At 43.7% G+C, this 25,069-nt stretch overlaps 1 protein-coding gene across 2 annotated transcripts in view; it reads right to left on the reverse strand.

The window, feature by feature from the left end:
* Positions 1-25,069, reverse strand: part of LOC136582236 (serine/threonine-protein kinase BRSK2) — a 158,194-nt gene that overhangs the window by 53,938 nt on the left and 79,187 nt on the right. For both annotated transcript variants that reach the window (XM_066583117.1, XM_066583116.1), the window contains exons 3-8: positions 8,362-8,447; positions 7,123-7,263; positions 5,529-5,645; positions 5,226-5,259; positions 5,038-5,106; positions 1,520-1,666 (exon numbers count right to left, since the gene is read on the reverse strand). In XM_066583117.1, coding sequence (XP_066439214.1) covers positions 1,520-1,666; positions 5,038-5,106; positions 5,226-5,259; positions 5,529-5,645; positions 7,123-7,263; positions 8,362-8,447 — 594 coding nt within the window. The remainder of the gene's footprint in view (positions 1-1,519; positions 1,667-5,037; positions 5,107-5,225; positions 5,260-5,528; positions 5,646-7,122; positions 7,264-8,361; positions 8,448-25,069) is intronic.

Here is a 25,069-nt window from a genome sequence, read left to right on the forward strand (position 1 = left end):
AGGTTGAAGTCTAACTTTAGTCAGTGGTGCACTTGAGGATATTCCTTATGCCCGACTCTGAGTTAATGCAATTCTTTCCTCCGCCACTGGGGGAGCACACTGCAAATTGTTTTATTAGAGAGTGCAGAAGAGAGGATGCATAAATTCCTATACAATGGGCTCCTATAGAGGTGGTTGCAGGCAAAGTAAATTTTATCATGTAGCTGCTTGAAAGGGAAGCTGGGGATTTGGAGCTCTGTATTAGCATAATAAAGGTCTCACCGCTGTAAAGAATTCTGGACCTAGGTATACTAGATAGATTTATTGTCTTAAAAAGGTTGTCCAGTTGTAAACTATTGATGGCGTAGCCTCAGGATAGATAGACCATCAATAGTAAGTCATTGGAGGCCACCATCCAGGAGCCCCACCAATCTGCTGTTCTCTGAGCTGGTGCCTTCATGCACTGATCTGATTTTATGCAAGAAGCAGATAGCTCTATTCTCAAGGCTGTGGCCAGACTAGGCATTACCGGCAAAATTCCAATTGAAATGAATGAGAACTTGCAATACCAAGTCTGCCTACTGCAGTGAAAACAGAGTGGTCTGCTTCCTGCAAAAGTCAACTTTGTGCAAAAAGGCAATGGCCAGGCAATTAGCTGATCGGTGAGGCTCCTGGGTGATGTACCTCCACTGATCTACTATTGATGGTCTATTCTGAGGATAGGCCATCATTACTTTACAACTGGACAACCCCTTTAACCATTTCAGTGGCAGATTTATTATTACCAGTGCAGCAAGCCCCAGAGATTTTCCTGAGGTAATTCGAAGTGGCAAACGTGTACAGTGGCACTATAACTGTGTGTCCTGGCCAGCACTTCAGCACTAGAGCTGTCCACGGAAATCTTCCGGGGTTAAACTGCATGGTTAGTGCAGCAAGCCCTGGAGATTTTCCGGGTGTGCCACTAAAGGGGTTAAAGCACCTCTTTCAATCCAAATAAAACCACCAAAAAAATAGGTGTTAATAATGTTTACTATCTGTAAATTTCTGATCAGTCCATACAATCGGGGTGGTGGGCATCTTGCTGTTTCCACCATTGGCACCAGTGCACTTCGAAACCCCATTTACAAATCTTGTCTTTGTCTTTTGCTATTCTAATACCCAAATATACCTATTTTAATACATATCAAATACCTTTGCAGAATCTATGCTTTATTATTTCTTGATCACCAACTGAAAGTATGTAAGTATGTACATCTACTGAGCATTGGTGCACTTTTTTAACAGTATCATAAGAATACGCGAGGAGAGAATTAAATAGCCACTATATAATATCATCTGCCATTTCTTCCAGGCTCTCAGACACTAGCTAGTTACCAGAACTGCTGCAGGTAGTTGATTCTTATGCACCATTTTGCATGCACTACCATGCTAGATTTGAATGACGGAGATTAGATTTAAGAGGCTAAATGGCAGTTTGACAACATGGTGATGCAATGCCACTTCCAATATTACTGTTTGTAATTCACTCCATATTCCTCACCGTCAATCTCTTGATGGGATCCACCTCGATCATACCACATAGGAGGTTCTGACAATCAGGGGGAATAAAATGTGGCATATGGAAGACCCCTCGTTTCACCTTCTCTAGGAGCTGCCTTAGGTTGTCATCATCGAATGGGAGAGCACCCTAAAATGCAACAAAACAGTCAATGACTCAGCTTTCAAAAACTAAGCTTCAGTGATGTCCGAATATACAGTCAAGAACAATTTCCCTATATTTCTTCCCCTAAAGTATTGGGGCAGTCAGTCCCCCTTGGGCATAGGTTAAATTTTTCTGGCTGATTCCTATTATTCACATTGGCAGTGCCAAAAACGTCACCTCCCCCATAAACACAGACAGGCATATCGGACCAAGCCACACTTATGAGTCAATGGTGTGGTGTTTGTTGTGTTAACTCTTGTTGAAGATCTTCAGCCTAAGGATATAATAAGATCCTGGATGAAAAACTGGAAAACCAGGAGTCTAACCAAATATTCCTACCTTAATTAATCTTTTCACCATCCCACACCACCAACCTGGATTATTCAGCGTTTACACTGTAAATCACTCCAGACCTCTAGGGATATTAGGAAATTACCCCTTCATCACCCTTGACCATGTGTGGTACTGGTATTGCCCACTAAACCACTCTAGATCTTCAGAGCTTTTACAGTAATACTATCACTAATCCCCTAAACTACTTTATCGTGCAAAGTAGTGCATGTAGAAATCTGGAAAATTATCTAAAATTCTTGAGGGAGCATTTTGTCATCTCTGCTGAAGGCAACAATATGGTTAATTCAACCTCCTCTGTCATGGCACCGGTGCCATTAGTTTTCAGGTTCATATGCAGGTCTGGCATGACATCATGATAACATCGGATCACATGATGTGTGTTGTCATTTGGTGCTGGATGCTGAAGTGACATCATTTTCCTTTTATGTTGACTCTAATGGGCTGGCTAAAGCGAATGACAGACTAGCCAGCCTATCAGTGTCCTTCTGAGGGTCCTTGTTTCAGCTTCTCCTGACAGAGGAGGCCGGTTATACAGTTGTATTCCTGGTCTCCTTAATGCTATATGGTATTCCGGCTATACTTCATCTATAGCTCTGTCATTATTTGATTTTGTCTCTGGTTTAAGTCAGTTTTGCCCCATCTCTCAGTGCTGTCCATGCCCTACTTGCATTTCTCCTGTTGTCGTGCTTGTTGATCTGTCTTGTTCTGTCCTTTCCTGGTGTATCCCCTTTCATCATTATTCCATCTAGAGAAACGCAGGGAAGGCCCAGGTTTCTGCAGCAGGGTCACCTTTGTCAGGGCGGTTGCTCTGCCTATAGGAAGGTTTCAGCTTTGTAAGATCAGGGACGGTTCCTTGCCTACCAACTGTCTTGTATATTCTGTGTCTCTCGAACCCTTGGTGCATGCCATATCTCCCAGCCTTTTTCCCTACCTCTTTTTTTATGTTACTGTTTATTTCTGGTCAGACATGACACCCTCTTTAAAACCTTACAGTTGCTGCTAACACATAATACAGATGTACATGATAGCACTGTGAACTCAGCTTTAGAGGCATTTAGTTCTCATTTTGGAGGAGAGCTATTTGCATGTTGTCATTATAGGTTCTCTTTACATGAAATGATTGCGCTCTTGTAAATCCTGAATGATAATAACTGAGGATATGTAAACCACTTTTATTGAGACTAATATTGTGATGTTCTCTATACTTCCTGTGCTTCCAATGCATGATCTATTCTAGTTTTCACAGGACACATAATGAGATTGTTCATTGCTGATAGAAGTTAGTGGTTCTATCCAACTAACTACAAAGAACAATGAAATAATAAACTTTTCAAACTTTATTATGGCATTTTTTTTCCTGCCACAGCAGTATTCATAAAAATGTTGAGTTGTGCTAGCGATGCAGTAATCTGTAGGGAGATGTTATGTGTCCGTAGAGGAGACTGCAAGAGAACAATCAGTAAGTGGTAAATGCAGATAATTACATAACGTCCTGAAGAATAAGACAGTATACACAGGCACAGATGAGGTGGATTCTTCATAATGAAACCTAGAATTCATCTAGCATCAGCGACTATTCACATAAAACTTGTCTGAAGAAGAATAAATATCTCTCCTCTGGTTCTGCTTTTATCTAATGATTCCACAAATGTTCTAGCTTTTTGCTATCTCCTTCAATCCCATTGGATGGAATGGCAGTGGCCATGCTCAACCATCGCTCTACTTATGTGGGAACGTTTGAGGCACTTGTTCTCTGGATGGGCGGAGCCCCAGTGGTTAGACCCCCACCAATCTAAATTATTCCCTAACCTATGAGTAGAGGATAATGTTTAATTCTCTAGATTAAATAGAAAAGGAGAGCTCCATAGAGCATTAGGGTCAGATTCAGAGGGAGAAATTACTACCCAGAGTGGAAAATGAATACTTCAGTGGTTGTGCTGAGGCACAACACATCATAAGCCTGTACAGAGCAGCAAAACCTCAGTGAATTATCACCGCGTAGAGAAAAAGAAATGAGGAAACCAGGCACGATAGAAAGACAGGCACAGTGTCTTGAAAAGAATAGCTTCTTTATTCCAAAGCAATGCGCTTCAGTGCCTGAATGGCACCTTCCTCAAGCCAGTTCATCTTGGGTAAACTAATAGATCATAGACTGAACATGAGTCAACATTGTGATGCAGCAGCAAACACAATTTCTGGGATGTATTAACAGAACGACTACTGAGCAACTTCTAGCTCATTGTAAAAAGGAGTCACTCAATCTTTGAGCGTTTGCCTGTTTGCTGTTATTAGAGGAAAATTTCTACGACTCACTCTGCATGCATTCTCTTACAGACTATCGCTCCAGCCAGCTAATCGGTAACCGTATTAGAGTAGTCTAACTAATGGGCAAGCTGGATGGATGTACAGCTCAATCAGCCAGTCTGCAACTTTCTTTTGATTTCTTCTAGTGTTCTGATCCTGTCAGGACTCTCAGTATAATTGTCTGTTGTCAGTCTTGTACTCTGCATACTTGTCTATTTTGTACTGTGAGCCTGTCTGTTGTCAGTGCCAGTTAGCATTTACCACTCTGCGTTTTGTCCTTCTATAGTCCCCGGTCTGGTTCCCTGATTCCTCTCTGACTTCAGACCTTGCCACAGGCAAACAGTGGGGTTGCCCTTTCTGGAGCGAGTGCTCCGCTTCGTGGCGAGTCTTGTTGGGGAGGTACGGGTTCTTTTGTTCAGCTCAGTACCCCGTGTCCTGTCTAATTTTATGCCTAGCCACCATTATTCTCCCATATACTTGTCCAGACTGTTCTGGTGTCCTGCTCTCCTTAGTTTGGTCAGCAGTCTGGGCAGATGTAACATAAACAATGTGCAAATTCTCATTATTCCTTTGCCTGTGATAACGGAGTTCTATATATTGCGAAAATTCTAAAAAAAGATATTTAATTCCCCTTCTACGCGAAAGAAGCTATTTTTAGTAGATTTCATTACAAATTGCTTGCAAGATAAAAATCTCACCACAAGTAAAGCGAACAAGATGACTCCACAGCTCCAGATGTCAGCCTTTCTGCCATCATATTTCTCACCCTGCAAAGAATGTAATAGGATAATAGTATTACAGTCCGGCAGTGCCCTCTAACCACTTATAGATCGGTAATGCACACTACATTATTACATTATTCTCTACAGGAGAACTGAGGACTTACCCTGATCACTTCCGGACAGGCGTAGTGTGGAGATCTGGACGGAAAGAAGAACGTGCAAAAGCTCTATAAGAATCTGATACATTACCAAGCCCATAATAAAGCCACTCATTGCTCTTAGTATCTACGCATTAATGCTTATACCCAGTCTACTGCTCTTCTTGATCAGATGACCTTACGAAGGGCACTGTGCTTTCTGTAGTCCTGAGTCATGTTATGTCTCCACCTTCTGCATCTACCGCTAGAACAGGCATTTCATGAAGGTTCATCTCCTTATACTTCCCATTTTCGTCTCGCTATACTTACCCACAACTGGTCTCCAGCAAGCTGTCTCCGACCTGCAGAGAGGCCATCCCGAAATCTGCTATTCGGATATTGTTCTTCTCATCCAGAAGTAGGTTCTCAGGCTTTAGATCTCTGTGACTGATAAAGAAGGGAGGAAGAATACTGATTGTCTAAAAATGATTATTTTGATCAGTTTAACTCTGAATCCCATGAATCAGGGGTGTCCAACCCTTGGCCCAGGGGAGGCAGAATTTGGAGGAGGTGAGGCAGCAGGTGGTACCTGGCAGCAGTGGGCTGTGAGCTTCCGTTCATAGAAAGGCTCCTACAGGTTACGAGGCGGCACTTGCAGCTCTGTGACTGTTTGACTTACTCAACCACTCAGGGTCCAGTGTGCTGCGGAGATTCTCCTTCCTGTCCTCTTGAGTCCTGACCGCTCCTATCCAGTATCAAGGTGAGGATAAGGGACGGTGGTCTTATTGTGGCTGATCAATGTTGTGTGTCCCTTCCCTGGTGGCAGAAACAGGCCCGTGGACATATGTGACCTGGACAGGTTTCTGTGTCCAGGCTTGCATGCAGAAGCAGGTATTGACTCCAGTCTAGAGTCCATATGATCTAGTGGAAGCGGTTAGTTGGAGGAAAATGGGGGTTGTTTGGGGCCAGAGTGTAGGATGATGGGAGTTGTTTGCAGGACTGTAGACAACAATGGGGGATTGTTTGGAGTACTGTAGGGTTTGTGTGGAGGACAATTGGGGTTGTGTGAAGGACTATGGTAGTTGTGTACAGGACTGTGGAGGACATAAATAAATCACTTGAAAGCGCTGCGGAATAAGTTGGCACTATACAAATAAAGAGATTTATTTTATTTTTTATGGTGGTTGTTTGGAGGACTAAAGGACAACGGGGGGAGGAAGATAAGAGTTGTGTGGAGGATGATTGTTTGGAGGACTAAAGGACAATGCAATTTGTTTGGAGGATGATGGCAGTTGTTTGGAGGACTAGAGGACGATGGGAGCTGTGTGGGGGATGATGGCAGTGGTTTGGAGGACTAGAGGACAATGGGGGTTGTGTGCAGGACTGTAAAGGACGATGGGGCTGTTTTGAGGACTGTGGATTAGGATTATTATATGACTGTGGATTAGGATTATTTTTGTTTATCTGTGGGGGCGGATATCACAAAAAATTATGCACTAACCTTTTTGTTTTTGCTGATCAACTTTCGTTAGTGTTTGTGTATTTAATGTGTGACCCAAGACAATTCTTCTTCTTCCAATGTGGCCTACAAACGCCAAACGGTTGGACACCCCTGCTATAGATAAACTAGAGACTGCTACAGTGGGAACAGTTTTGCACGTGCTTGACTATAAACTGATGGAATTATTGATCCCAATGTTTGCTATTTGAAACTAAACTTGTGAAAAACCTGCAGAAATAATTGAGTGTTGGAGCACTTTAAGAGGAGGTTGGGGAAGGAAAGCAGGAGAGCCATAATTTGGATACCACTGCTGCAGAAATTATTTGGTCATAAATTAAGGGTTCACATATAAATTTTTAATGCATGTTATAGGTTTCCAAAAAACATCCTAAAACAGGCCATTCTCTTTCCGAAAACACTCACCAGATGGAGTGACTATGACAGAAGTCCAGAGCTGAAATGATCTGACGGAAGAATTTTCGTGCTTCCTTTGGGGTGAGACGTCCTTTCTTTACTAGGTAATCAAAAAGTTCTCCACCAGAAACGTGCTCCAAAACCAAATATCTGAAGAGACCACAGAGAGAAAACAGGATGTCAGCAAGAGTTTGGAATCAGGGAAAGTCACAAGAGAGACAAAGGCAAGCTAGGAATGAAGAACAATCCGGTGCACCTTTACTAATATGCTAGGGAATTCCACAAACAGAAATTTCTTAAAGGGAAGGTTTACATTTAATCATCTTCTGACATTCCAGTGATACATCAAAAAATATCATTGGTGGACATCTCTGCCCTCTGACCCCCCTCACCAAGTGCACAGACAAAGAGGCCAAAGAACTTTTCTGAGACCAAACTTTATTCGTGTCACTTCTTTTTTTAAAAAAAAGCCTTGAAATAAAATAATTTGTGTAAAGTTTACCAGTTTTGATTGGATTTGCCAACAATCTAACAATTACGGGGAAAGCCGAACTCTACCCCAACATCTCCCATAGGGACACAGGCAGTGTGTAAGGGTAAATATGATCACCTAAATAAAGAGCCATTTGTATTAAAATGACCTGTACATGTAGGCGCAATAACACTTTTGAAAACGGAGCTTGAACTTGGCTATCTCTGGTGGTCCCACGGAAATGAATGAAGTGGCAGTACACATGTGTGACCACTGTTTCATTCATTTGGGAATGCTCAACAGCCCCGTTCTTCGGATGGGATCCAAGAGGTCTCAGCAGTTGGACCCCAGCAGTGTATAGGGGATGACTTGTTTTCATGATAAAACCCCTTAACTACCCACCTAGAAAAGGTGGAATTAGTAAAGATAGCTGTTTGGCTGACAGCAGTGTTGGCTTACATTTTTTGTCAAGCAATCTTTACCCACATTCATTCCATTTTTGTATTTGCATTGGACAAAGAATTCCAATTAGTATTTCTCATCTATAAATGAATTAGTCTTATGGGGGACATTAGCCCCGCATAATACTCTCAGAGTGTTACACAGGGCTTTTATGGCTCTCTGATAGTCTAATAACCACTTTGCTGAACTTCTGGTTTTGCTCGAATTTGCAAAAGTTTGTCGAATCGGCCGAGCCAAACTTTTCAAAAGTTTGCCAATCACCAGTGGGATTACAATACACGGTATATGATATGTATTTTATAGTGTATACTCACAAATATTTCTTGTTCTCATAGACATCATGCAGCTTTAATACATGCGGATGTTCAATAAGTTTGAGTATAGCAATCTCACGCTCCACCTGTGATCAGGAATATATGGTTAGACAAAGTTACATTCAGTGTAGTAGAACTATGTATGTAGCAAAAGTTATAACCATAGAACTAACATAACATAGTATGTTAGCCCGTAAATACACATTTGTCCATCCAGTTCAACTTATTCCCCCCCCCCCCCCCCCCCATGTTGATCCAGAAGAAGGTAGGGGGAAAAAAACTATGACACAGAAGCCAATTTCCCCCATTTAAGGAAAAAAATTCTTTCCCGACTCCAATCTGGCAATCAGAATAATCCCCGGATCACCGACCCTTCTGAAGTGATTAATAACTGTAGTAGACAATAGTACACAGATATTTCCCCTTAGGATAGAAGCACTCTATGCAGAATCAGTGAAGGTCAGAGAAGTTGGAAAAAGGATTGCATGAAATGCTTTGCACATGATTGTGCTTGAGAAATTGTACAATCTCTTAAGTAGAGATGAGAGAGTGTACTCGGTTCGGGTGTTTTTGCACTCGAGCACCGCTTCTTCCGAGTAACTGACTACTCAGACGAAAAGATTCGGGGGGCGCCGGGGGGTGAGCGGGGGGTTGCAGAGGGGAGTTGGGGGGGGGGGGTTGAGAGAGAGAGCTCCCCCCTGTTCCCCACTGCTACCCCCCGCTCCACCACGCCGCCCCCCGGAACCCCCTGAATCTTTTCGTCCGAGTAGTCACTTACTCGGAAAAAGCGGTGCTCGAGTGCAAAAACACCCAAACCGAGTACGTTTGCTCATCTCTCCTCTTAAGCATTCCTTGTATCAAGGTGCTTTTACATTGATAGGTTTTCTGCCAGGAACAAGCACCAACAGATGCTTTTGCAAGCCGATTGGGGCTCGTTCAGCTCCATTTGAGCCCGATTCATGGTTAATGCCGTCGATCAGACACATACATTTCCCAAGCTGTCAGCTGTACATCGCTGTTTACAAAGAGCAATCTGCTGCCAACAGCAGTTGATTTTTGGTCCTTCATATGAATCACCCTACAAACAGGTTTTGTTGGGTGATCAGCAGCTCCTTCACGAAGGCGGATGATAAGGTGAACAAACACTCATTCACAATGTAAAAGGCCCTTAAGCCACAGTCCTCCAAGCATATATGATGCCCGCAGAAACAAAGTATAAAAGAACTGAAAGAAATTGGAACAAGACAAAAATTGTATATACAACACTACCAAACGTCCTTCCGCACGGCGTATTTTGCATGCAGTTATGCTTGTTTGCTTGTATTTCTCTACAAGATGCATTCGTAAAGGGGCGATGAGCGCCTTCAAAGCCGAGTATTTCCCATAAGGCCATGTTATGGCTGTCAGTTTTTAGATCTTTTTCTAAACTTTCAAGTGTATTGAAGTGTGTGGAAGTAGATATCATCTAGTTGGATTTTTTTTTCATTTTCTGCTAAAATGAACAACATTAAATCCTCAGTGAGTATCCTTAGATGTGCATATCTAGCAACAGTCTTGTTTTTTGGAGGACCATCCCGTAAACTAGACCACAAAGGGGATGTGGTTTATGCAAATGTAAGGGTGGTTTCACACCTGCGTTGGGGATTCCACTTTCCATTGAGCAGGAAAGGGGAATCCCCACATCCAAACGCCCCGTCTCTGGATGGAACTGAATAGCATGGGACAGACCCCATTGACTATAAAGGGGTCCATCTGCTTTCTGCCCAGCTTTTGGACAGAAGGAAAAGCGCTGCGTGCAAAGCTTTTTCTTCTAGTTTGTTGAGCCGGACGTGTAACAGAACCTCAGGCTGGAGGTTTCAGCACAGATGTGAAACCGGCAGTTCTCCTGAACTGCTCTCTGTAGTATTCAGCATGGGTGAATGAGTGAGTGACTGCTGCCTCTGATTGGCTGAGCACTGTGACCAATCAGAGGCAGCCCATTCAGCAGGCGGGGATTTTAAATCCCTGCCTGCTGAATACTACAGAGAGCAGTTCAGGAGAACTCCCGGCCGAACGTGGCTGAACTCCGGCTGCAGCAAAAAGGTGAGTATACATTTTTTTTTTATTTTTACACATTTTCAGGATGCTTTTCAGGGAAGGACTTATATTTTAAGCCCTTCTCCGAAAATTCATACGGCGCTTGCCGGCAGCCCATTGCTTTCAATGGAGCTGGCTGTATTGCCGGATCCATTGAATTCAATGGGCGAACATCGTTCTCCTCTGCCACAGCTGTGGCAGAGGATAGTGGGCAGCGCTCGGCCCTTTCGCTGAAAATGCTGCTAGGTGCAGATTTTTCAGCGACTCGTCGGCCTCGGTCACGCGATTTGTGGATGCGCATCTGTTATGCAATCCGCAAATCGCGCGAAAAAACGCCCGTGTGACTGAGCCCTGACTTTGTGAGGACTTCTCGCAGCTACCTTTCAGATTTACGTTTAGTCTCCGTGCATCTGTTACCCAGGATTACATGGACCGAGTTATTCTGATAATGTCCTGTCACATATTCTAGCAGTACCGTAAAAAATACATAGACATTTTTAAAAAATCATAAATTACAGACATACAAAGAACGGACTATATGTAATAAAGTCACTATAACACCACCTTAGAGCTCATTTGGCACTTAAGACTGACGGAGCCTCCTTGTAGCCACCTTCAAAATTGATTTTTAGGCTCCAGCAACAAGATTATATCCATGCATCTATTACCCAGGAATGTCCATATCCTGGGGTCACATTGGATCCGAGTCACTCGGATAATCTCATGTCACATTCCCTAGCAGTGTACTCAGAAAACAAGCCCTAGACACCCCAACCTGATTAGCATCATTATCAGCCTGGCCTCGGGAGGGGACTATGCAGAAGGAGGGAATGATTACTTCCTAATCTTTAATTATCCACTTTCTAATGTACAGACACATCAAAGGGAAGGGGTGGGAGGTGGAGAGGGAGAAGTGAAGGAAAGAGAAAATATTACACTAGAAAGAAAGGGATCAGAGAGAAGATGGCGAAATGGAGAGACGGGAAATATTAGTTTGAATGGAGTCATACCTGAATTCGTAGGTTTTGGAGTTGGCCTTCAATAAATGCGGGTTTTCATATCTTTAGAAGGGTGGTTTCACATCTGCACAGGGGATTCGGCTTTCCTCCTCCATTCGGGGAGCAGGAGAGGAGAATCCCCGTGGTCGAACAGCCCCCTACTAATCTCATATTTATTATAGTAGGCACAAAATGTATTTAAAAAACCCCCAGCGCTCCAGGGGGCGGGTCATAAATAAGCAGGAAATAACTTACTTCACAAGGGGGTCTTAAGCAAGAACCCCCACAATCCTGGTAGGCACTGATAAACAACGGTGCTCCCAGCGGTGGTGTAAATATCCAAAGGTATCTTATTACAACACTAAGGGCTGAAAGCCCTACAAATTACAGACCAAATTAAAAATAATAAATAAACATACTGGTCTAGGGGGGTTGGCAATGCGTTTCTGTGTGCTCAGACACCTTCTTCAAGCCCCCAGTCCAATTTTGAGATAAAATATCTCTCAACAGACTGCATGCTGTGTTCTTTGCAGAAATCGGGAGATTACATTGTATTCTGCTGGCAGAACAATGAGAACAATGCAGCTGTGTACACAGTTGGGCGTGTGATAAGTCACACACTGGGCTCTGCAAATAGCTGCTAGAGGTCCTTTTACATAGAAATGAAGATGATAGTGTTAATGGACAAGTGTTAATGGACATTAGTGGTTTTTATGCAAAAAGATTGCTAAAACTTTCAATCTTTCAATCGTTTGAAAATTATCTTTGCGTGTAACTGGCCTTTTGTTGGAGTGATAATCCTTGGGATTCCAATCCCAGGAGCCCTGCCTTTAATTTTATTCAATCTCATATTTATGATTTATATATAATATGTATACCATATATATATATGTATATCAGATAGTCTGTTCATACTGGTCATGATCTCTTATTGCAGGAATAGAGTTCAGTGGTGGTTCTCTAAAATTTGGAGAGGGTGCCATACTTGTCACCTAAAGCTGGTTCCATAGGAAGCCAGATGCCGGTTGGACAAACATCAAAAGGGAAAGCAGATGGACATTTTCTGTCCAAATCCAGCATTCCCCATGGGCAGCTTGGGGGAGGAAGTACTGTAGATGGACTGTTTAGTATGCGTTATATTTCTTCCTTATTACCTCTCTGTCTAATCCTAACCAAGGGGTTTGCTTAATGAACTAATGGGCAAACTGAGCCAGGGACCGAGAAGATGTGTGGGACAGTAGATATGTGTCACATTTGACGAGGGTAGCCTGCAGCTGATATGGGCGCCATGTTCTCATCCACCCTTGGGAACTCAAAAGACTAGTAAGTTTGACTATCCCATTTTCATAACTGTTTTGCATCTATTGTATATCATTTTTATTTTGTCTTCTTTTTATCCTTTTTTTGTAAGTATTGCATTGTTTGTAGAGATGAGCGAACGTACTCGGTAAGGCCGATTTCGCAATCGAGCGCCGCGATTTTCATGTACTTCACTACTCGGGTGAAAAGATTCGGGGCTCGCCGGGGGGCGGGGCATGGCGTGGTGGAGCGGGGCTAGCAGCGTGGAACAGGGGGGAGCTCTCTCTCTCTCCCTCTCCCCCCACTCCCCTCTGCAACCCCCCGCTCACCCATGGTGCCCCCCAAATCTTTTCACCCGAGTAGTGAAGTACTCGAAAATCGCGGTGTTTGATTGCGAAATCGGCCTTACCGAGTACGTTCGCTCATCTCTAATTGTTTGTATGAAAGTCTAGAAACTTTGAGAAGTGTGGTCCTTGTGGCTTTGAACCAAAGCTTTCAGTGGAGTTAATTCTTGATTGATGGAGACAAGTGTGGGTGAGAGGTGCTTTGGCCTTCTCCAGAGGTGGTGGCAGCGAGAGTTTGTGGTGCATGAACTGTGTTGGGGTGTGATCTATACTCAATTGGCAGCTTGGGTGAAAGGTGTACACAAGACTAAAGCTGGTTTCACATGGTCAATTATGATATCGCCGCGAGAAAATCAGGGAAAAATCACGTCTTTGTTCCCGTGATTTTTTTGAGCATCAGTGCTGCTTTTTCTTGCAAAAACATTGCTACTGCTTGCCATTTACTCGAGCGATTGTGCCACGATTGTGTAAACTGTTAAAAATGCATTGCATCGCATGAAAATCGCAAGTTCGTGTGTTGCGATGTGATAAAAAGGAGGCTCCATAGGAAAACATGGGAGATTAAAAAACTGTGAATCGCAGGAAGATAGAGCATGCCGCATTTTTTTTTTCTCGCAACATCGCATGAGTGAAAACATGTGAAACATCATTGCAAATGTGAAGGAAACCATTGAAAAGCATGGGCTTCATAATTCCGCATTTTCACATGCTCTCACATCAATCTCACTGTCATTCAATAGCTAAGTGCTGCCTTTGATTGGTCACAGTGCTCAGCCAATCAGAGGCAGCGCTTTCAGCAGGTGGGCATTTTAAATCCCCGCCTGCTGAAAGGACTTCAGAGCAGTTCAGGAGAAGACCCGGCTGGACGCGGCTGAGCCCCGGCAGCTGCACAGAGGTGAGTATACAGTATATATACATATATATATATATATATATATATATATATATATATATATATATATATATACATTTTTTTTTTTTTTTTTTTTTTTAACACATTTTTGGGATGATTTTCAGGGAAGGGCTTATATTTAAAGTCCTTCCCCGAAAATCCCTGCAGGGGTTGCTGGCAGCCCATTGCTTTCAATAGAGTTGGCTGTAGCGCCGTTTCCATTGAATTCAATGGGAGAACATCACGCTCCTCTGCCACAGCTGAGGATTTCTTCATCTCCGCGAGAAGTCCCATTGTCACTGGACACTGTGATAATGCTGTGCCAGAGGATTGCGATGTTCTCTGTATGTCAATGGGGCCACTGCTGCTGCCGCCTGCCCCATTGACCAAAGGTAAAGCCCCTGGATGTGACACATCCAAGGAATCCCTTTATGCATCCAAGGCAGCACACTTTATGTGCAGGAAAAATGCGGCCAAGTGCGTTTTTTTTCAGCATGACGCCTGCTTTGGTTATGCAAATTTTGTGTGCGTTTGCGTTCTGTGCACAAAAATTCGCACGTAAAACGCCCGTCTGACTGAGCCCTTGGAATGCTGCATTGGAAAAGTGTTTTTTTTCATTTTTTCTTTTTATTCTGTCCCAAAATATTTAGCATCTTTTTTTTTTGCAGGATGCATTGAGCTTTTTGATCATTTAAAATCAGGGAGCACATTAATTAAGTTGATGGGACTGTTCTAGAAAAAAAATGGTCAGAAATAGGACCATCGCTATGATATGTTTTAAGGTAGTTGTTCAATTAATAATATTTACCCCACAAATTCATATTCTCATTCTACCGTGCAGAACGATATCCTATATGTGTACACTCTATAACGTATGACGTTAGTATAGCGCTGAGAACAGCCTTAAATATATATCCCTCACTTAACTTTATTCGTGGTGTCTGTACGCGGATGATAATCAGCCAAGTACAGAAAGTTATGAATACAGGCCAAAAGAAGATAGGGTCGAGGACAGAATAAAATTGGCGCTGGGCGTAATTATTGCATGTTTGACATTCTGCATGACAGGAACGTAATAATGCCAGAGTACCTGATGCTCATAAAAAAACATATCTGTGTCATTCAGGCTGTCTCAAATTGGCGTATATGAGTTTGGAAAGTGTGCACATTTTGCGAGGAAAGGCGGCTTTTTATTTTTTTCCCTTTTTGTGTTTATTTTTTAATTTGTTTGTACATTTAACTGTAGTATGAGGCCCCCCTGCACACGGGCGGAAATTCCGCGGCGGGATTTCCCGCAGAATTTCCGCCCATGGAAGCTGCCATAGGATTGCTTTAGAAAACACAATCCTAGGCAGACGGCCGCGATTTGTTCGCGCGAAATTACGCACGGAATACAAATCACGGCATGCTCTATTTCTGTGCAGGGCTCGCAGTGGCCCGCACAGAAATGTCACTCCCCGGCCGCCGGCTCTAGCCTGCGCATGTGCCGGCTGGCTGGCAGCCGGCGCATCAAAGAGTCAGAGCCGCGGGAGAGGTGAGTGCTGCGCTGGTCCCTGCAGGCGCTCGGGTTGGCTCCCGCTGCAAGAATTCTCGCAGCGGGATCCGACCCGGCCGTCTGCAGGAGGCCTAAATCTTTTTTTTTTTTTTAACAATCGGGGCACAGGTTAGCAGGGAAAACAGTATCTATGTGTTCTCTGCTGTCCCCACATACAGATAACTGATAACAGTGATCTAATGGTAACAGCCCATTAGGTTACTGGTAGTTGTGATCTGTTTTCACAGACGTGCAACGAGGACACAAATCGCATCTTCTCTGCATACCTCCAAGCTCACATAGGGAATACCATGATGTCAAGGGATTCCCTAACAGTCACTTGAATTTGGGAACACAATGCTCAATATCAGCTCTGTGTTTGGGGTTCTGTGTCACAGGGAACTGTCTAATTTAAGTGGGCTGGTCAGGAGGGGGTTAAGGTATATAAGTATACCTAGGATAGTTGTTGTGGGAATGAAAAATTACCAGATGGTGAAGAAAACTAGCAGATGTTTCCTAATAGTCAAGAGGTTGGGATTTACTGTCTTAGGCCTCATTCACACGAGCGATGCATTTTCAGGCTACTGCACCATGGACGAGGATCGCATCAATGAAGAATAGCCGCGATCGAGTACTGAGTTGAATTAGCGTTTTCTTGTCTATTCACATGGACGTATCGCACAAAAAATACGCTGCAGCGTGGAATTCTGTTGGTCAGCAAAAATCTTTGGAATGACTTCTAAATAGAGCCATCTGTCTTCTTTTTCTGAGCACCGTAAACTCCCTCCCTTTTTTTTCCAGCTCCCATAGGAGTCTATGGGAGCCTCCAGCGGTTTTCATCAAAGGATAGGTCAAGACCTATCTTTGATGCAGCGTGAAAAATCGGCGATCAAAAACAGTTGCCGATTTTTTACATTTCAATGGTGCGATTTTTTCACGTGCTCGAAAATGACTCATGTGAATGAATGCATTGGAATCCAATGCTTCACCTGGTCGTGATTTTCGGCCGATGTTTTATTGTGACTAAATAGCCACCTAGAAACGCTCGTGCGACTGAGGCCTTAGGCTATGCTCCGACCTCCGTTTTTTAATTCGGTTGTTCGTCTCTGTCCTCAGAGCCGAAAACTGAAAGCGCCGGATTCGGAATTTGCTGAAATATTGTCGGTGCTCAGAGACCTTTTATATTTATAATTAGTAGTGATTCTTTTTAACTTGGTAACTAATATAGAATTCTTTCTCTAATATTATATCTATATTGCTATGATTGTATCACTTCAATGGTATTGCAGCAATCATGCCAAGAACAGTCTCATTTTCATTTATCACCCGTCCTGCTCTGTGACAGTCCAATCTATTCTTATCCCCTTACTCGGAATAAAATAATAAGCAGTAGCAAATCTCATATATATTGAACTAAAGACTTAAGTAGTGGTGCCACAGGTAGCACAAGTGGTGATGGATCACGCCTGAGCAAGGTGCCAATCAAACTTCACTCCCATTTGATTGCTGGCTCTATGAACGCCAGGCAGAATGGGATATGCCAACCGCAGACTTTCCTCTAATAACAGGCATGTGTACGTGAGCTCTCATTGTATGGGTATCCACATGACGGCTATTATATATAAGATTACATGTTCCATCAACAAGCTATTCTGGTACTCTCCTCACACTTGCTCCATACCAGGATTTCAATTCGGAAGTGGGTGTACAAATTTGTATTAAGAAACGGATTTCCTGTTACCACGGAAACAATGGGTCCTGACCGACCACGCACAAAATAGGTTGGAAGGTATGTACATGCTAATATATTGACTAAATATACTTGTCTATTTAGATACTACTAGAGATGAGCGAGCACGCTCGGTTAAGGCAATTGCTCGAGCGAGCATCGGTCTTTTTGAGTAACTGCATACTCTTCTGAGAAAATTCGGGCGGCGGCGGGGGGGGGGGGGGGGGGGGGGGAGATAGATCTTATGTCTAGGTTTGCCAGTTACTATAGGCGAAAAATCCTTGTTATAGGTACTAATATATGTTACATATAATTCCTTGATTGATATAATATTACCAAGTTGGGTTTTAAATGAACCCTCTGAATGGCCATCCATGCCAGGTCTTTTGTGCCTATTGTTCATCCTCTTAGAGACATTTTCTTGCCAGCCGTCTCAGCTGGGACAGTACTGAGCCCTTTGTAGAGACTCCATTGAGCCCTTTGCTTGGTTGAGCTTGTGATATAGTTTGGTTTCTACAGGTTGGGCTTGAGTCCCTTTAGTTGGTGTTCACAACTCACAAACTTATACACATCCCAGTAGTACCAGGAGATGGCCCACTTGTAGGTCTACGTGCTTGTCCGCAGCCCAGACCCCTCCAAAGAGGCAAGAGAAAGAAGAGGGACATGTGTCTGCCTGAAACATGTAAAAAGTCTCCGATGTATGTTGATCGATGTTAACCTGCATTAGTAAAAGTTTTGATATTTTATCTCCTGGCCTTCTTGCTGGATTGTTTTATCTAACAGGTGCACTCTTAATCCGATTGTCGTATCTTTAGATCTTCCTGGTTCTTATAGGGTGCCCGCTCAGCTGGTCCAACTCTCGAAGGGCCCGTGCGCAAGCTCTGCTTTTCCTTCCCTAGTTGATCTGGACAAGCCTCTGGCTAGTTAAGGCATCCTTGCCTCTAGCAGGTACCTGAGCAATCAGTCTCTATAGCATGCCAAGGTGTTGTCTGTTCTGCCTGTTTTCTTAGTTTTCATCCATGCCTGTTTCACTCAACTTTTTTTGATTTCTGCACTCCCGACCTCTGCTTGTTTATTGACCCCATTTTCTCTGCCTGCCCTGACCCTCAATCTGCGTCTCAATTACGCAAGAAACCTGATTATCCTGACCTTGGCTCTGTTCCTCTATTTTCATCCTCTGGTACTGTGTTACAGTATACCTGCCAAGCTGCGTTTGCTGCCTCTACGCCAAAACTATTTCTGGGATTGTGACCTGGGGTTCCCTACAGTGAAGACCAGATCCCAACTGGGGGGTTAAAGGGATAAAACCAAGGACTCCCAGGTACAGACCTTGGATCTAGTCCTTAGTCAAATTGGTTTGGTGGCACTGCAGATTCAAGTCTACTACTTTGACAAGAACGAAGACTATTACATTACTAAACCACAAGAATATAACAGCAATACATCTCTGGAACCAAGCTCAGTACATAAATATACCCCCAGAACCATGCACATAACTTAAATACAGCATGAGAGCCAAGTCCATAACTTAAATACAGGACCAGAACCAAGCTCACAGCTTAAATACAGCAATAGAAACAAGCCGATAACTTAAATACAGCACCAGAATCAAGCTCATAACTTAAATTCAGCACCAGAATCAAGCTCATAACTTAAATACAGCACCAGAATCAAGCTCATAACTTAAATACAGCACCAGAATCAAGCTCATAACTTAAATACAGCACCAGAATCAAGCTAATAACTTAAATACAGCACCAGAACCAAGCTCACAACTTAAATACAGCACCAGAACCAAGCCTACTCTGTATAGAACATAATCTGAATCTGGAATTTCCGTAGCAGAACCGCAGCGTTTCTGCAACGTGTAAACACACTATATGACAGTTTTCTGGTGCACTTTTAACCAGATAACTGGCAAGTTTGGAATAGTAAGGCCGCCAGCAGACGGGCGGGTTAGATCCGGCTGCGAGGATTCTCGCTGCGGGATCCGACCCGAGCACCTGCAGAGAGCAGCGCGTACTCACCCGCGCCCGTGGCTCCGGCTGTTTAATGTGCCGGCTTGCCGGGCAGCCGGCGCATGCGCAGACCGGAGTCGGCTGCCGGGCACTGACGTTTCTGTGCAGGGCTCTGCGAGCCCCGCAGAGAAATAGAACATGCTGCGGTTTGTTTGCTGCGTGAGATTTCGCGCGGACAAACCGTGGCCGTCTGCCTAGGATTGCGTTTGCTAACGCAATCCTATGGCAGCTTCCAAGGGTGGAAATTCCGCGGGAAATCCCGCCGCGGAATTTCCGCCCATCTGCAGGCGGCCTAAATCTGCTCCACTGTGTGCCCGCAGAGGTGAGAGTGGGTGGTGTCCGGGCGATAGCAGTGTGCAATAAATGTATTAAGAGGCGCAAGCGTCATGCCCCCTACTGTTAGGTACAGCCCACCTTGTGAAAAAGCGTTAGGGTCCAGCGTAGATCATGAAAGGAACTGGCGCCAAAATTGCAACTATTTGGAGCTAGAATTATGGCGCAAATAAACATAATACACCCATTTGTGTTTCTGCTGCTGGCGGGCAAAATTGCCACTGCTGGTCAACTTAAAGGGGCCGCTGGTCTTTGCAGGGGGGGTTTTCATGCAATTGGTACCCCCCCTAAGTGCAGCCCTGTGCCCCGTACAGAACCCACGTGAGAATGCCAAAGATGAACAGATGATGCATCAAATGTAGCACTAATTTAAGATATTTTTGTACAAATCCCCTGTTTTGAATTTGGTTGTCCATCATAAACTTGCTTGTTGCTTATAACGTCAAGGACTGGTTCCTGCGTAAGATGCATTTATATTCATGCCTGGGCCCCATATGCTCTTTGTGTGGCTCTGCTTCAGAAACGCATGCTAAGAGAATCTATTTGTATATGAATCATATGTCAGAAGTGATAAATGGCGGATACATTCTCTCTCTAGAGGGTTGTACTGCGCTGCACTGGTGACAAAGGCAATATATTGCAATTAATTAAAAAGTTTATTGGAAAATCTAAAATATGACTTTGTTCGTAGGTTTCCCACAAATACAAACAATCGCATAAATAACAATTCCGTGAATGATTTGCTTTAGCAGTAGGAGGATTATTAGCAAACTAGGCCGCCATGAATTATACATTGACTTACTGTGCCCTGAAAATCAAACGCAGACTAATATCTGTCCTAAAACATCATGCAGCTAGATGACAGATGAGCAGCAGGGAGCTTGGATGGTCACAGCAGCTAATGGGAGGTACTCCAATAACAACACTTAGGGAATTCCTAATTAGGCATCTCTATGATATTTCCATGTTTACGCACCAAAGTTAAGACTAGGGCTTTTCCCGCTAGTTAGTTTTCTGCCATATATACTAGTGAGTGGGATTAAAAAGAAGAAGACTGCCCCCCATGAACACCATCCTCCATTACTACCGAGCAAGTGGTCAACATGAGGATAAAGTAGAAACACCCCAACTTGCTCACTCAACTTTTTCAGTATTTCCCATTCAATTTAACAAAAAGTGATAGTGCTAAAAGCCTCTCTAATACTCTGTATGAAGGTGAACGCATAGGGAGCTACAATTGGGTAGCATAGACTTCTTTGGGCACCGTATGATGGCTCTGCAAAATTGGAGCTTGAACAGAGCCATAATACGATCATGTGCGTGAGGATACCATCTAATGGCTTCTGCACGGCTGAGGCATGGCTGGGTGGCAGCTCAGTTTCATGCAACCAAAAGACCTGCTGTCATGCAACTTGGCACAGCTAACAAATTGCCATGGCTCGCTGGCCGTATTGGAGGACCAGAACCAGGGTGATGTCACGGCCCACGTGATTCTCACACCGGTGCATGCTCATGGTCATTTCGGCACTGGATGCCAATGGGAAAACGTCTCTGCCAATATGTGGATAGCTTGATTGGCTGGGAAGTATGTATCCCAGCCAATTAGCTTTAGTCTGTATACATTTATTTTAGCTCCTCTCCTCTGTATGAAGGTGTTTCTGGTCTAGTCGGCGGCTCCTTGTTCTGTTAAGATAAGCCTGTCTGAAAGTTACTTGTTATCTAGAGTGTTATTACATCTATTCTCCTGTATATCTGTGTTTTTTTTTATACTTGTGTAACATCTCACCTTTGTCACATTACCTGTTACTATCTAGGGAAAAATCAGGGTTGCTCCAGGTTCCTGACTTGGGGTCGCCCTCATCAAGGCAGGAGCTCCACTAGTCTCCTCGTATTAGTTGGTTAGGGTCGGATTCCTTGTTTCCCCATTTTTTATTTTCCCAAACTATTTTGTGTTGTCCGTGTTTGTATGAGTATGTATATACTTGTCCTTTTAGGACATTATTATTGTTTCAGGGTTGGCTGTATCACAAATGAATTGAGAGTTAAATGGCCGTTTAGTTTTAAGGGCTGCACAGTTTTTGGTAAACAGTGCGGCCATGAAAAACGCACGGTCAGTTCTCAATTAACATGGTAGCTGATGCAACTTGCATCACGGTGGAACTCTTGGCTACAACCCAGCCACATCTCAGCGGTTACTATGTGGGACCCTTCCCTTGCAGAACAGATTTGTCACATCTTAAATACTGCCACCCCTCAACCCCCCTACATCATAAGCCACTTATTAGCTAAGAAGATGAATAATTCAGCAACTATATGAGTTGCTTTTATAGTTCTAACATATTCCGCAGTGCTGTACAGATTGCCGTCACCCATATCAGTCCCTGTCCAATTTTGTAGGAAGCCAATTAACGGTGAGATACTGAGTTTGGCATTTGCTATAATGATTGATTCCGAAAAAAACATTGATTGAAACGTATTGAAAAAACTGATTGAAAACTTACACTTTTCTGCCTCTGTCATTTGCATTGGATGTCAAAAACCTAAATGAGAGATTATTTTCTTATCCAGATCGTTACTTCGACAGTTTACCCTACTAAAGTCTTTGTGAAAAGTATGAAACCACTGAAGGTTGTGGAAGTCAATGAGTTAACAGCATGACACCTGCCTTTCACACCATTTGGTACCATCTGTTCCCTACCCCAAAACCATTAAACTTGACTGCTATATTGGACATCTGCTGCCTCACCGCCCATCCTAAGCTCACACAAAGCCAGCCTGTCACCTTCACCCTTTGTTTAATTGCTCCCGGCATTTAACACTGGTTCTGTTTAGGATAGGTAGTACACAATCCAGGGCAGTGCCCGCTCAGTTCGGCAGCCCTTCTTCCAATTTTTACTTATAAATGTATGAGCTTCTGTAAAAATTGAAATACAGAAATAAATCAAATTAGACAATATAAACTACTTGTTTTGTGGAGAAGAAGAAAAAACATAAAACAACTAGAAGTAGGAAGATGTGATCACAAAATGTGATCTTTTTAATCTACGTATTTCTTGGAAGGGTAGGTGGTAACCAATATGTCCACCATTAGAGCTTCCATAGGGGTTGTCACCCAACTTTCCTATAATGGGGAATGGGAGATTTACCTGGTTATTGAAAAAAGTGGAAGTAGGTTTTGCATGCAGGTTATAGAGACATCAAAACACTCTAGCGAGGACCATATATACGCTCATTAACAAAAAGATAAAGCACCCAGGTAGAAATGTTAGATTGCTGCAAAACTCGGCAAGCAGTTATGTCTCAGGCAGAGATGTCAATGATTACAGTTGTGGTCTGATTAGAGACGGTCTTGCCACTGGAGACCGTAAAAGTGCCTCCCCCGCTGCCCTATAAAAAAAAAAGGCTATCAGAAGCTACTTTTGTATAGTGGACCTCTTGTTGAGAAATCTTTGACCAATACACATGCCATTACAATGCACTCACAGACATTTTGCCCAGTTAGACTTTAAGAGAGGCGGGATGGTCGTTCTGATGAATTGACCATCATCTAGGCCATTCTGACCAAGCTGTTAGGAGGTGCTGGGTGCGGTGGTTACATAAGAGAATGCCCATATGGCCAAGAGGCTTTGGATGGCCCAGACAAACCAACAGTAGAGAGGATCTTTTGATCCACACATGAGCAGATTCATTGTCCATTATCCAGACACCGGTGGCACCTTAATTACAGACTTCTGTCTTTGCCCGGACCATTTCCAGGTGTTTAGAAGAAGGAAATTTGGTGTCATGGCTCCATTACATGCGCCACCATTAAAATCCCAACACCATTGCCTTCATTTGCAGTGGTGTTTTGAAAGAGAAGCCTGGACTATTGAGTGAAACTGTATCAGCTTTAGCGGCAATTCCAGGTTCTGTTTGGGAGCAGGCGATGGTCATTTTTGAGTATGGAGGCCTTGTGGTGAGCAATTCGAACCCACCTTTTCTGTGGAGCAACACACTGACCCAACTACTGGTGTGATGATCTAGGAAGCCAACGTATATACAGTAACAGTCATCACCTCTAGTAAGAATATAAGGAGCACTAACAGCTCAGCGATATGTGCAGGAAACCCTGCAGTCACATTTGTTGCATCTCGCACACACAGCAAGAATTTCCAAGGAATGCCTCAGCCAGGTTGTTCCACTTTCTTGGCCTGCCTGGTAGGCAGATTTACCACAAATCAAACATTTATGGAAGCAGCTAGCACATCAGGTTCGGCAGCTCGCAAGTTCTTAGGATTTAGACACCAGTTGCAGCATCTGTGGGCTAGTGTGCTGCAGGATAACATGCAGAACCTGTATGCCTCCAAGCCTGACCATATTTCATTTTGTATCCATAAGGCTAGAGATGGCCCAACAAGACACTAGAGCCACCTACAGTTTTCACCAATAAACAAACCCTTTCACTCTAATATTGTAAGCACTTACAAATATCATCATTGCATTCACAATTATAAAGTTTCGCTTGATTGCAACAACTCCTTCTTGGTGCATTGCTCTTTTATCAATGAGTGCATTTTCCAGGAATACACATTGAAGAGCCTTGTGGGTCATAAATGTGCAATCATTGGAGGTCCGGCACTCAGGATCCCCGGTATCAGCAGAATATAGCTGTACTGCAGTACCAGGCATAACACATGTAGAAATGTGCCACTGTGTCCAGAAACACTTCAGGGACTGCGGTGCTTCAGAACCCTTTGTTCTTCTGATTAGTGAAGGTCCTGAAATTCCATGTAGCACACATCTAAAGAATAGGCTGTAGGGACCCAGAGTTAGAGTGTTTCTCTGTGATGTTTGTCTTTTTCCTGGTGTATTGTAGTTGTGTCTTTGTAAGTGCATGCACTGGCGTAACTATAGGGAATGGGGTTGCAACCGGGCCCAGGAGCTTTAGGGGGCCCATAAGGCCTCTCTTCTCCATATAGAGGGCCTAGTGCTATGAATAAAGCATTATAGTTGGGAGTCCTGTTACAGGTTGTGCATTGGGGCCCAGGAGCTTCAAGTTACACCTCTGAGAGTATGTCTGTGTCTTGTGTCACTTCAGCCTATGTTAATTGTGTGTTCTGTTTCCCTATCCTGCTGAGTGTGTGTGACATGTGCGTGGTGAGTCAGGTACTTTATGGGAGATGCTGGAAGAGAGTGGTAGTCGGGGAGAGAGAGTGAAAGGAGGTGTGATGGAGGAGAGCAGCAGTGAAGGTTGCTCAAGTCAGAGAGTGGAGATGTGATCAGAGAAGGAGGAGGAGACAGGAGATCTGAAGCTTATCCAAGCCAAGTCCAGGGCTTACTTCAGTGACTATGGGATGTCTTTCCTCTGGGGAGTGTGAGGAGCAGATCCTGTTCTCTTGAAGTCGATGGTGGTGAGTGCATGGTCCCTCCGTTCATCTACCGTAGTAGTAAGCGCAACTGAGAAACTGAGTAACCAGAGAGGACTGTAACAGAGAATAGTGAAGTG

Source organism: Eleutherodactylus coqui, chromosome 11 (genome assembly GCF_035609145.1).
Source record: "Eleutherodactylus coqui strain aEleCoq1 chromosome 11, aEleCoq1.hap1, whole genome shotgun sequence".
In the NCBI taxonomy this organism is placed as follows: Eukaryota; Metazoa; Chordata; class Amphibia; order Anura; family Eleutherodactylidae; genus Eleutherodactylus; species Eleutherodactylus coqui.